The sequence below is a fragment of the Nyctereutes procyonoides genome, unplaced genomic scaffold, assembly GCF_905146905.1.
Source record: "Nyctereutes procyonoides isolate TBG_1078 unplaced genomic scaffold, NYPRO_anot_genome, whole genome shotgun sequence".
Taxonomy (NCBI): Eukaryota; Metazoa; Chordata; class Mammalia; order Carnivora; family Canidae; genus Nyctereutes; species Nyctereutes procyonoides.
The window spans coordinates 1,777,671-1,792,268 of NW_026575126.1; the positions used below are offsets into that span (position 1 = coordinate 1,777,671).

At 37.8% G+C, this 14,598-nt stretch overlaps 1 protein-coding gene across 3 annotated transcripts in view; it reads left to right on the plus strand.

Annotated features, from left to right (window-relative positions):
- The window catches only part of LRRC7 (leucine rich repeat containing 7), a 385,857-nt gene that overhangs the window by 113,354 nt on the left and 257,905 nt on the right, over positions 1-14,598 (plus strand). For all 3 annotated transcript variants that reach the window (XM_055339299.1, XM_055339300.1, XM_055339301.1), the window contains exon 3: positions 7,668-7,785. In XM_055339299.1, the coding sequence (XP_055195274.1) occupies positions 7,668-7,785 (118 nt within the window). The remainder of the gene's footprint in view (positions 1-7,667; positions 7,786-14,598) is intronic.

The window sequence follows — 14,598 nt, forward strand, 5'->3', positions numbered from 1 at the left end:
GCACTAAAATATTCTTTGAATATTTAGTCCACCATACTGGTTAAAAACATAAATTGACAGTATCATTTCATGCCTTTTTTAAAAGATTCATTTATTTATTTTAGAGAAAGCACACATGATTGGGGAGGAGGGGGAGAGGGAGAAAGAGAATCAAGCAGACTTCCTGCTGAGTGTGGAACCCTGCCTCCCCCATCCCACACCCTGATAAAATCAAGAGTAAGATACTTAATCAGCTGAGCCACCCAGACTCTCCTCATTTCATGTCTTTAACTTCTTTTTAAGATTTTACTTATTTATTCATGAGAGACAGAAAAAGAGACAGAGACACAGGCAGAGGGAGAAGCAGGCTCCCCACAGGGAGCCCAATGCAGGACTTGATCCCAGGACTCCGGGGTCATGCCCTGAGCTGAAAGCAGACTCTCAACCACAGAGCCACCGAGGTGCTCCTCATGTCTTTATTTTCAATGCTGAACGTGGACCATAGCATATGATGAGTATTCACTAAATATGTTTTAAATGCATATAAATGTAGATTCAGAGAATTCACTGCAAGATCCAAGTCACCTTGAGCTGCTTTAAAACAAATAATCTTAAACTAGTTTAAGTTATACATTCTTTGAGTTGGGTGTACTTTGAGAAGCTACAGAAAATTACAACATTATCCCTCTTTAGCCTTCATCTGCCTAATTTGTGCTGGCTCTTGGGCAATCCATTTGTCATCACCCCTTCCAGGTATACTTTCATGAATCCCCCCCCACCACTATCATCAAAATAATTTGGTGCAGATATCCTACTTCTGTGTTTATGTCACACCTGATATTTGTCTCAGCATAAGCTTTTTTTCACATTATATTTAGCTTATTGTATAAATATTGCATTGTAAGCAAACTGAGCTCAGTTACTGCTTCTTATTCACTTTGTGCCCCTTGCACTTAGCATAGTTATCTGGTTTATAGCAAGTATCGATTCATGATTTTCCATGAATAAATGAATAATATACCTCTTAGAATATACATTTTGGTTCTAAATACATTTTATTTTCCACACTTAGACCTTTATCTTTTGTGTCAGCTCTCTTAGAAAATATCTAACCATTGCTTTCTGGAGTCAGTAATTTAAATTGCCTGCTCGTCTCAAACCAATTTCTGTCAGAGTTAAATTGGTTTCCTTTAGCCCAAGAAAGAGCATACTTCAGTACCAAAATATTTTAAGACTCAAAGCGGTTTTAATGTTTTTGAAATGTGAAATATCATTAGCAAATGAAAGCCAGGATAACCATTACCATTAACAGTCTTACTCTAATTAGCTATTAATTATATTTGCTGCTTTATAGTATATGAAAAAAATCACAGCTAGTTCATAATCATTCTTTATTTCATTTTCATTCAAAGCTTGAATATTTATTGAAAGAATCACTAAAATGCCTTCTTAATTTCTTTGCGAATTTGGAGACACTGTGACTCATATTCAAAGTTCACTCTTTGTTTATGAAATTTAGATTCCATGAGATTGTTTACCTAATCTGAAACTCCAGTTCAGTGAAGTACCACTTTCAGCTGGGATTTATCACTGTCCTCATTTTCCCTTTACTTATCCAAGTATACTTTCAAAGATATTTATGCAGCATACACTATGTACAAGACACAGTGCTAGCTACGTTGGCGTGTTCAAAGGTGAAACAACTTGATATCAAGATGAATTAGACATGATTCCCACCTTCAAAGACCTCTTCATCTACAAAAATAAGAAATTGATTACTATATAGGTGTGCCTTCGTAGCATGTCTATAAATATTCAAAATGGCCAACAGTTCTTAGCTCTGACCATGTACCAAATGCAGTTTTACACTTTCACAAGTAATTCATTTCATCAAATCCAAGGCTACCGATTATGAGATGTGTCTTTACTGTACTACTAAGGAAGATACACTCCTTAAAAATTATAACTTGTTCTTTTTTAAAAAAGATTTTATTTATTGAGAGAAAGAGTATGAAGAGGGGGAGGGATGGAATAGAGAGAGAATCTCAAGCAGACCCTGTGCTGAGCACAGAACCTGAAGTAGGGCTTGATCTCAAAATGCTGAGATCATGACCTGAGCTGAAACCAAGAGTCAAATATTTAACCGACTGAACCACCCAGGCATCCTGGAAATTGTAACTTGCTCTTGATTATAAGATTCATTCCAAATATCAAAGATGTTAATATGCAAAAAAAATTGCAATACTTGAAACTGATGAAATATATTAACTCATGTAATCATTTCAACAACCCTTCACATCAGGCAATGCTGTTTTCCCACTTTTACAAATGAGGAAATTGATGGAGTTCAGAGATGTTAGGTAACTTGCTCAAGATCACACAGCTAGTAAATAGATGCATGGGAATTGAACCCACATCAAGCTGATCCCAAACACCATGCTCTTAACCACTATACCACAGGAGTCTTAGATTCTCCATGTTATAGGGTGTTCAGCAGTTTCTATACCTTTTGTTCCTGATATGGCTTCCTTTAAAATGAGAAAAATTGAGGTGCCTGGGTGCATCAGTCAGTTAAGCATCTCCCTTTGGTTCAAATCATGATCTCAGGGTCCTGGGATGGAGCCCTGCATTGGGCTCCCTGCTCAATGGGGCATCTGTTTGTCCCTCTCCCTATGTCCCTTCTCTCCATTCATGCTCTCTTTCTTTCAAATAAATAAATGACATGTTTTTTAAAAATATAATAAAATAGAATTGGAGAAGAATATAGGGACCTCTATTCATTCTTTTTCTTAAATTACATTTTTTCCAAGTTTTTCTTTAAGTTCCAGTTAGTTAACTTACAGTGTAATATTAGTCTCAAGTATAGAATTTAGTGATTTATCACTTAGATACAACACCCAGTACCCTTCACAACAGGTGCCCTCCTTAATCCCCATCACCTATTTAACCCACCCCTTAGCCACCTCCCTTCTAGTAATCATCAATTTGTTCTTTATAGTTAAGAGTCCATTTCTTGTTAAACATCTGATGTTTCGTTTTGGCTCAGGTCATGATTTCAGGGTTGTAAGATGGAGGCCTATGTGGGGTCCCAAGCTGGGTGTGGAACCTGCTTGGATTCTCTCTCTCTCAAAAAACAGTAACAACAATTAAATGAAGGGAGAGAAGAAATGGCCTCAAATAAAGAACAATTCTTTATATTTTTAAAAAAAAGTTAGCTTTAAAAGAAACTATCACATTGACCTTAATGTCCTTATTTCCCCAGTGATCAAAGAAAAAGTAGGCATAAGATGGGGTAGGATGCCATACTATGGAAAGAGCCCAACTGTCCATTGACAGATGAAAGGATAAAGAAGATGTGGAGTATATATACAATGGAATACTACTTAGCCATCAGAAAATGAAATCTTGCCATTTACAATGACATGAATGGAACTAGAGACTATCATGCAAGATGAAATAAGTCAATCAGAAAAAGATAATTATCATATGATCTCACTCACATGTGGAGTTTAAGAAATAAAACAGACGATCGTAGGGGAAGAGAGAAAAAAAAACAAAACAAGTCAAAATCAAAGAGGGAGACAAACCATCCAGGTGCTATATAAGACTAATGAATCACTGACCTCCACCTCTGAAATCATTAACACGTTATATGTTAATTAAATTTAAATAAAAAAAATTTTAAAAAGAGTCTGTTTCTTGGTTTCCCTCTCTCTCTTTACCCCCATGTTTATTTGTTTTGTTTCTTAAATTCCACATCTGAGTGAAATCATATGGTATTTGTGTTTCTCTGATTGATTTATTTCACTTAGCATGATAGTCTCTAGCTCCATCTACGTTGTTTACAAATGGCAAGATTTCATTCTTTTTGATAGCTGATAATATTCCAATGTATATCTACACCACCTCTTCTTTATCCATTCATCAGATGATGGATATTTGGGATCTTTCCATAATTTGGCCATTGATGATGCTGCTACAAACATCAGGATGCATGTATCCCTTCAATTACTATTTTTGTATCTTTTGTATATATACTTGGTAGTGCAGTTGCAGGCTTGTAGGGCATTTCTATTTTTAACTTTTTGAGGAGCTTCCATACTGTTTTGCAATGCACAATTTTCATTCCCAGCAACAGCGCATGAGGGCCCCCCTTTCTCCATATCCTAGCCAACACTTGTTGTTTTCTGTATTATTAGCCATTCTGACAGGTGTGAGATGATGCCTCATTGTAGCTTTGATTTGTATTTCCCTGATGATGAGGGGTATTAAGCATCTTTTCATGTGTCTGTTAGTCAAATTGATGCCTTCTTTGGAAAAGTATCTATCCATGTCTTCTGCCCATTGTTTACCTGGATCGTTTTTTTGTTTTGTTTTGTTTTTTTTTTTTTTTTTTTGGGAGGGGGTGTTGAGTTTTTTAATGCTTTATATATTTTAGATGCTAACCTTTTATCAGATATGTCATTTGCAAATGTATTCTCCCATTCTGTAGGCTGCCTTTTAGTTTTATTGTTTCTTTTCTCATGCAGAAAGTTTTGTATTTTGATAAAATCCCAGTAGTTCACTTTTGCTATTGTTTCCCTTGCCTCAGGAGACATATCTAGCAAGAAGTTGCTATGGCCAAGGTCAAAGAGTTTGTTGCCTGTGTTCTCCTCTAGGATTTTTTTTAAATATTTATTTATGATAGTCACACACACAGAGAGAGAGAGAGAGGCAGAGACACAGGCAGAGGGAGAAGCAGGTTCCATGCGCCGGGAGCCCGATGTGGGATTCGATCCTGGGTCTCCAGGATTGCGCCCTGGGCCAAAGGCAGGCGCTAAACCGTTGCGCCACCCAGGGATCCCCTCCTCTAGGATTTTAATAGTTTCTTGTCTCACATTTAGGTCTTTCACCCATTTTGAATATATTTTGTGTATGGTATAAGACAGTGGTCCAGTTTCATTTTTTGCACGTTGCTGTCCAGTTTTCCAGTTGAAGAAACTTCTTCCATTACAGAAAACCCAAAAGACTCCACCAAAAAATAGGTAGAACCGATAAACAAATTCAGGAAAGTTGCAGGTTACAAAAGCAATGTACAGAAAATCTGTTGCATTTCTATACACGAATTATGAAGCAGCAGAAAGATAAATCAAAGAATAGATCCCATTTACAAGTGCACCAAAAACTATAAGATACCTCAGAATAAATCTGAACCGAAGAGGTAAAAGATCTCTACTCTGAAAGCTATGAAACAACAATGAAAGAAATTGAAGACGACACAAAGAAATGGAAAGACAGGGATCCCTGGGTGGCGCAGCGGTTTGGCGCCTGCCTTTGGCCCAGGGCGCGATCCTGGAGACCCGGGATCGAATCCCACGTCGGGCTCCCGGTGCATGGAGCCTGCTTCTCCCTCTGCCTGTGTCTCTGCCTCTCTCTCTCTCTCTCTCTCTCTCTCTCTCTGTGTGACTATTATAAATATAAAAAAAAAAAGAAATGGAAAGACATTCCATGCTCATGGATGGGAAGAACAAATATTGTTAAAATTGTTAAAGTGTCTATAATACCCAAAGCAATCTACATTTATAATGCAATTGCTTTCAAAATACCAACAGCATTTTTCACAGAGCTTTAACAAACAATTCTAAAATTTGTATAGAAGCACAAAAACCCCCAATAGCCAAAGCAATCTTGAAAAAGAAAAGCAAAGGTGAAGGCATCACAATTCCAGACTTCAAGTTATATTCCAAAGCTGTAGTGATCAATACAGAATGGCACTGACACAAAAACAACCACATAGATAAATAGAACAGAATGGAAAGCCCAGAAATGAACCCCGTAAGTATATGTTCAATCAATCTTTGATAAAGCCAGGACCTATAACTAATTCTTGAGAAAAAATGAGAATTTAGTTGATTTTAATTCAAGTTAAATTCTTTAATTCAAGTTAAATCAACCTTGAATTTTTTTAAAAATGTTCTGAAAATCATTTGAATTTTATATAAAGTGATTATAACAATCAGATTTAAGTGTTGTTAGTACATTTTACCAACAGCAGTATGAGGTGATTGAATTTCTAAAATCTATACATCGATAACTAATCACATTGCATGTGGACTGAGTGGTTCTCACATAATGATAAAGACTGGGCAAAACTTTAATGTCTACCATGAATATAGACATCAGTTTTTCTATTTTTTAAAGGGAAATTTAGTCAGTGAAAACAATCTGTCAAAGTTCTCTTTTTCAGGTTTTATAAAGAGAGGTAGTAATACTTTTGTATAGCATATTGAAATTCTAGCATTACATGAAATATTAGAAAAAATCTTTGAAAGCAGACAAATAATGGCTAACCTAAAGCAAGAAACTATACTTTATCTGAAGAAACAACTAGCACAATCTACTTTTTAAAAAACTAATGAGTTAAGAAATAATAATTATGTTCTACATTGTTTTTGCCTATAAATAACAAATTACATGAAAGGACAAGCAGTAGTTAAATGTACTGTGAGCCAATTAATTGCATAGTCATGGATACCAGACACTTCATCTGTGGAAATTCAGAAAAATAGAATTAGAAATGTCAAATATAAAAGATCTCATTAAGGCAATTCTTCCAGAAATGAATAAAGTATTCCGTTTCAACTATTCCTATCTTGAGTAGTCAAAATGAGATTGACATAGCTAAAAAATATAACATTGTTTCCTAAAATACGGTACTGGAAACACACACATCAAAATCATCAGATCACAAGAGTGCTTGTTTAAAACTGCAGATTTCGACCCCTACCCCGGACCCACCACATCAGTGCTTCTGTCGGTAAAGTCCAAGAATCCACATTTTATTTTTTAAAATTTTTTAAAGATTTTATTTATTTATTTATTTATTCATGAGAGACACAGAGAGAGAGGCAAAGACATAGGCAGAGGGAGAAGCAGGGAGCCTGATGTGGGACTCCATCCCGGGTCTCCAGGATCACGCCCTGAGCCTAAGGTAGATGCTCAACACTGAGCCACCCAGGGATCCCTCAAGAATCCACATTTTAAATCAACACCTTCACTTACTAGTGATTAGAACCAAGCTGGATTTGAGAACCATCGCTTTAGACTTGACTCTTCCCCATGCAGTACTTTGGACTGATGGCAGAAATGAATCAATCACTAGTTATTGATTTTTTTTTTTTACCAAATATCAAAAGTTAAATGTTTCATTTGCTAGATATTTATGAAACAGTATGAAGGGACACAAAAGAAATGTGAGCTCATGTATTCACTTTTATTGCTATTCTTGGATATTCTAAACAACTGTCGGACATGATTACATGGAGATAATACACGTTGCAGAGAAAGAGAATTAAGGTTTTCTTGGTAGCTGTGAGAACAAAAAGGAAGGGGCAACTCTAGAAAGTAATTGAAAGAAGAAAACTGGTAGGATCAGTGGCAAGTTGGACATTCATCGTAAACAGAAGGGGAAGAAATAGAATACCTTGCATCTTGAGTTAGGATAGTAGAGAAGAGTGAGGCAAGAGCATGGAGATGGAATGTGAAGCATTCTGGAAAGAACTAAGGGTACGATATGGAGGTGGGATTTTTGCAGCTGGCCCTTTCATTACCCCATTTATAAAGATGGGGAATTGAGTTTTGTTACTAAGTTTGCGTATGAATGGATTTAACCAAATTGAGATCTAATTAATCGTTATTTTCTTTTACAGCAATTGTTCAACTGTCAAGCTCTAAGAAAACTAAGTATTCCTGATAATGACCTTTCAAATCTGCCAACCACTATTGCTAGTTTAGTTAATCTTAAAGAACTCGACATCAGTAAAAATGGTAAGATTCTTCTCATCTTATCTCTACATAACTTGAATTTTTTTCATTGGAAATATGCTTTGTTTTCTCTTAGCAAATAACACTTTTTATTTTGATTGTGTTGTAACTTGAAGTTAATTTTGTTGAAAACTTAAATCTTAAACTATAAATCAAAATGAAAACCTCTCTTCCTTCCACTTATTAATGCCCCTGACTCACTTCCCCCGTGTATTCAGATATTTGATTTACTCTCTTATAGCACATTTTACTACCTTTGCACTGTTTATTTGCCTCAAAATCACAGTAGAACTTAGTGAGGCCCACCCGTTCGCTCTACTTAGACTTGAACTCCCCCGTGCCCCATACTGTGCTCTGTTTTCCCCATAGCACTGACCATCTTCTCAGTATTGTAGAATTTACTGATCTGTTACAGTTATTGCCTATCTTTTCCTTCCTCATCACATAAATTCTGTTATTAGATGGGAGGGATTTTTCTGTTTTGGTCACTGACGTATGTATCTCAACTGTCTTGAGCAGTGGCTGAAAAATAATGAGTGCTCACTAGTGTTTTCTGTACCTCTGGCCAAACTTACGTGTGTGGTGATGTTGTGAAATGGTGATGCTACTGTCAATGTTCTTGTTGATGACATTTCCCTTTGAATCTTTGTGGGAGTCTCCCATGCCCTCCTGCATTCTCGAATCTTTATTTCCTTCCAAATGACCTTGGCTCCTCATTTTATAAGAATAAAGCAAGGATTGATCCAAAGGGTTATGTCTAGGCACTATGAGGGTATAAGTCATGACCTCTCCGCCATTAAGCAAGTTGGTTAAACTGTGTGCGTGTGTGTGTTGCTTTAGTTTTTTCAGGCAATATGTTTGGTGCCAAAGGAACAGGCGTGCACGAAACAGGCCCCTGCCTTCATGAAACTTACATTCCAGTGAATGCGTTAGACATTAAATGAGTAGTTATGGATGATTAAATAAACAATTAGAGGAAAGATACATTGGATGTGATGGGCATGCACACTAGTGGAATAAACCCATTTGGTGTGGTTAGGGAAAGTCACCCTAGAAATGATACCGAAGCCCAAATGGACAGATAGAAGTTGTTATTCAGTGATTATAAAATCTCATTTATGCAAGATGAGTAAGTTACAGAGATGCATTTTACACATGGTGTCTGTAGGTAACAATATAATACTGTCCAACTCAAAACTTGTTAGGAGGATAAATTTTATGTTAAATGTTCTTACCACACACACACACACACACACACACACACACACACACACACAAATGGTAAGGGGATAGGAGGAAACCTTGGGAGATTTTGGACATGCTTTTGACTTTATTTGTGATGATGGTATCATTAGCATTTGTGTATGTCCAAAGTCATCAAGTTGTATATATTCCACATGTGCAGTTCTTTGTGTGTCAATTATACTTCAATAAAGTGGTTTTTAAAAAAGGAAAAGACTATTTGTTAGTAGGGAACAGTTCAGGAAAGGCTGTGGCTTGAGGGATTCCATGAGGCATGGCACCAGCTGAATAAAGGAGAACATTTCATTTGAAGAAAACAATAAAGTGCAAACAGGGACACACACCTCTTTCTGCACCAACCTAACTAACCACATAGAGGGTTTTCAGGAAGATAATTCTAAAATGACCATTTGTAGACTTAGAATGACAAGATTTAGGTCCATTGAAAGATCACATTGTCTACCTTTATTCTTTTAAGATTGTTATAGGCCACATGTCTGTGTGGATTGATATTTCTGTACTTACACTGCTTATATATTTATATACATTCACACATCAAATTCTATTTTGAAATTACAATTTCTGAGAAATATCATAACAGCTGACCATAACCCATCCCTTAGTCTTCAGGTAGGTTTAGCTGAGTATTAGGAGTAAATAAATATCTATTTTTTAAAGAGGATTAGGAAAAAAAAAATCATCCCCAAATATAAACATGAAACTTCTAAGAAACGTGTCATTTTATAATGATCTCCTAGTGGTCCTCCTGCATCAAGAAATTTTGGTTGTCAGGACATGAATTTCAAGTTACACTGCTTTGATTCAGAAAAGTCTGTGAGCATCGTTGGAACTCTTTGTGAATATTATTTAGGGAGTTTTTGCTTGTGCTTATGATCTCTGTGTTCTGGAAATATGCAAAAAGACATAGTAGACATGGCGAAACAATCTGCGAAGTTAGTATGGGTGCAAAAGGTTTGATGAACACGATGATGTATTAGCCATTGACGGAAGTCATAATCAGTAAACGATTTTGTCCTGTCAGTCCTTTCACAAAATTATACCCAAAAAAATCCGCCCCTGAATTCTGCGTCAGGCCTAGCCGGTTGCTTAAGGAGTAAAATACACCCTCTGGGAACCTGGTGAGGGAAGAAAGAGTAGATAGGGGGGAAGTAAGTGCAGTGTCAGCATCAGAGGTGACAAGGTGGGAATAGTCCTGATGGGGGCGTCCAGGCGTGAGACAATATAATGTGTATTGGCATTTAGGTATCGACAGTGGAATGCTTAATTTTGAGGCAAGGACTCACTCAAATACCAGTCAATCTACCTAAAATGTGCTTGAAGTTGACAAGTGACTTTTATAATGACACTAATTCACTTGGAGGCTGAGATTAAATCTGATCTTGATTGTCCATGTGCCCCCCAATCTTCACTCTCCATATCCGCTTGCCACCTGACATCCTGATTCATCATTTTCCCTCCGTAATTCAAAGATACTCTTTTATGTTAAAAGCTTTATTTAAGTGAACTGTAGTGTACAGAAGAGCTATCTACACAATTTGTGTGACGAGCTTGATCTGCAATTCCAACTGACCCGGATCCCCTTCCATTTCATGGTCAGGTAATACCAAATTGTTGTTCCCAAGTGCATCAGGCTGATTAGTCGTAACATAAGGAACAATACCATTTTTTTTCTTGCCCAAAATATCCCTTTTTCTTCACTGCTGTACCTCCTCAACCAGGTCCTTGTCACCTTCAAAAGACATTTATCATGAGAAATATTCCTGATCCCTAATAAACAAAGAGAATTGTTTCTTCCTCTGTAATAATTTTATATTTTATAAAATATAAATTTTATACCTCACTTTTAATTTTAATTTCTGTATATCCCTCTATATTTGGTCAGATTATTAAACTCCTGAAATCAGGCACTATTGTTTCTCTATTGGAGCCACTAAAACAAAAGGCAGCATCCATGGCAGGTGCTCAATAAATATTTGGTAGATAGGGACACCTGGGTGGCTCACGGTTGAGCATCTGCCTTTGGCTCAGGGTGTGATCCAGGGTCCTGGGATCAAGTCCCACATGGGTTCCCTGTGAGGAGTCTGCTCCTCCCTCTGCCTGTGTCTCTGCCTCTCTCTGTGTCTCTCATGAATAAATGAAATATTTTAAAAAAATAAATATTTGACAGATAAATAAGCATTCTTTTAACAAATATATATTTGTATTTTTAGATTATTTGTTTATTATTATTTTTTATAATAAATTTATTTTTTATTGCTGTTCAATTTGCCAACATACAGAATAACACCCAGTGCTCATCCCGTCACCCATTCACCCCCACCCCCCGCCCTCCTCCCCTCCCACCACCCCTAGTTCGTTTCCCAGAGTTAGGAGTCTTCATGTTCTGTCTCCCTTTCTGATATTTCCCACTCATTTCTTCTCCCTTCCCTTATATTCCCTTTCACTATTATATTCCCCAAATGAATGAGAACATATAATGTTTGTCAGAGAGAGAGAGAGAAATCACAAGCAGCAGGAAGGGACAGAGGAAGAGGGAGAAGCAGATCCCCACTGAGCAGCAGGGAGCCTGACGTGGGGCTTGATCTCAGGACCCTGAGATCATGACCTGAGCTGAAGGCAGACATTTAGCTAACTGAGTCCCCCAAGCGCCCCTATATTTGTATGTTTATATTACATTCCGCTAGGAACCTACGTAGAATAAGGTCTCTACCTATTATACTAGGGAACTATTAAAACTGAGTGCTGGAAAAAAATGGAAATGACACTGCAATACATAATTAGTGACTACAAAAATCAGCACTAAACTGCCATATAATAACATACTGAATATCCTTGGTCTTTGGGGTAATGACTACTTCACGTCAAGCTTTGACTCTCCCCTGAGCTTCAGATGGGTATAGCCAACTGCATGCTGTACATAACTATGCATTTCACAAACCCCCCAAACATAATGTTACTTAAAACCAAACTCATCACCTCCCCTGACCTGCACCACGGGGTTCCCATTGCTCTTTTAAGGAGTTTACACTCTTTCTACATCAATTGAAGTAGCATAAGTAGAAGAATAACCTCGCCATATCTGCAACTTAGAAGGAACACTAGTGCTACTTTGTGAAGGATGAGTTTGTGATGGGAATAGTGGAATAGAGGGAACAGGGAGACCAATTAGGAGGCTATCCAGGTCGTCCAGGAAGGAGACAAAGGTACTAAGTTAAGATCGTAATGATGGGAATGGTGAGAAGGAAAGAGATATGACACACATGTAGAAGGTAATTTGGCGAGACCTGGTGGTTGAATGCATGTGGGAGTTGGAGGAAAGGATGGATTTTTTTTTTTTATAAATTAATTTTTATTGGTGTTCAATTTACCAACATACAGAATAACACCCAGTGCTCATCCCGTCAAGTGTCCCCCTCCGTGCCCGTCACCCATTCACCCCCACCCCCCGCCCTCCTCCCCTTCCACCACCCCTAGTTCGTTTCCCAGAGTTAGGAGTCTTTATGTTCTGTGTCCCTTTCTGATATCTCCCACACATTTCTTCTCCCTTCCCTTATATTCCCCTTCACTATTATTCATATTCCCCAAATGAGTGAGAACATACACTGTTTGTCCTTCTCCGATTGACTTACTTCACTCAGCATAATACCCTCCAGTTCCATCCACGTTGAAGCAAATGGTGGGTATTTGTTGTTTCTAATGGCTGAGTAATATTCCATTGTATACATAAACCACATCTTCTTTATCCATTCATCTTTCGATGGACACCGAGGCTCCTTCCACAGTTTGGCTATTGTGGACATGGCTGCTAGAAACATCGGGGTGCAGGTGCCCCGGCGTTTCATTGCATCTGAATCTTCGGGGTAAATCCCTAACAGTGCAATTGCTGGGTCGTAGGGCAGGTCTATTTTTAATTCTTTGAGGAACCTCCACACAGTTTTCCAGAGTGGCTGCACCAGTTCACATTCCCACCAACAGTGTAAGAGGGTTCCCTTTTCTCCGCATCCTCTCCAACATTTGTTGTTTCCTGCCTTATTAATTTTCCCCATTCTCACTGGTGTGAGGTGGTATCTCATTGTGGTTTTGATTTGTATTTCCCTGATGGCAAGTGATGCAGAGCATTTTCTCATGTGCATGTTGGCCATGTCTATGTCTTCCTCTGTGAGATTTCTCTTCATGTCTTTTGCCCATTTCATGATTGGATTGTTTGTTTCTTTGGTGTTGAGTTTAATAAGTTCTTTATAGATTTTGGAAACTAGCCCTTTATCTGATATGTTATTTGCAAATATCTTCTCCCATTCTGTAGGTTGTCTTTGAGTTTTGTTGACTGTATCCTTTGCTGTGCAAAAGCTTCTTATCTTGATGAAGTCCCAATAGTTCATTTTTGCTTTTGTTTTTTTTGTTTTCGTGGATGTATCTTGCAAGAAGTTACTGTGGCCAAGTTCAAAAAGGGTGTTGCCTGTGTTCTCCTCTAGGATTTTGATGGAGTCTTGTCTCACATTTAAATCTTTCATCCATTTTGAGTTTATCTTTGTGTATGGTGCAAGAGAGTGGTCTAGTTTCATTCTTCTGCATGTGGATGTCCAGTTTTCCCAGCACCATTTATTGAAGAGACTGTCTTTCTTCCAGTGGATCGTCTTTCCTCCTTTGTCGAATATTAGTTGACCATAAAGTTCAGGGTCCATTTCTGGATTCTCTATTCTGTTCCATTGGTCTATGTGTCTGTTTTTGTGCCAGTACCACACTGTCTTGATGACCACAGCTTTGTAGTACAACCTGAAATCTGGCATTGTGATGCCCCCAGCTATGGTTTTCTTTTTTAAAATTCCCCTGGCTATTCGGGGTCTTTTCTGATTCCACACAAATCTTACAATAATTTGTTCTAAGTCTCTGAAAAAAGTCCATGGTATTTTGATAGGGATTGCATTGAACGTGTAAATTGCCCTGGGTAGCATTGACATTTTCACAATATTAATTCTGCCAATCCATGAGCATGGAATATTTTTCCATCTCTTTGTGTCTTCCTCAATTTCTTTCAGAAGTGTTCTATAGTTTTTAGGGTATAGATCCTTTACCTCTTTGGTTAGGTTTATTCCTAGGTATCTTATGCTTTTGGGTGCAATTGTAAATGGGATTGACTCCTTAATTTCTCTTTCTTCAGTCTCATTGTTAGTGTATAGGAATGCCATTGATTTCTGGGCATTGATTTTGTATCCTGCCACGCTACCAAATTGCTGTATGAGTTCTAGCAATCTTGGGGTGGAGGCTTTTGGGTTTTCTATGTAGAGTATCATGTCATCGGCGAAGAGGGAGAGTTTGACTTCTTCTTTGCCAATTTGAATGCCTTTAATGTCTTTTTGTTGTCTGATTGCTGAGGCTAGGACTTCCAATACTATGTTGAATAGCAGTGGTGAGAGTGGACATCCCTGTCTGGTTCCTGATCTTAGGGGAAAGGCTCCCAGTGCTTCCCCATTGAGAATGATATTTGCTGTGGGCTTTTCGTAGATGGCTTTTAAGATATCGAGGAAAGTTCCCTCTATCCCTACACTCTGAAGA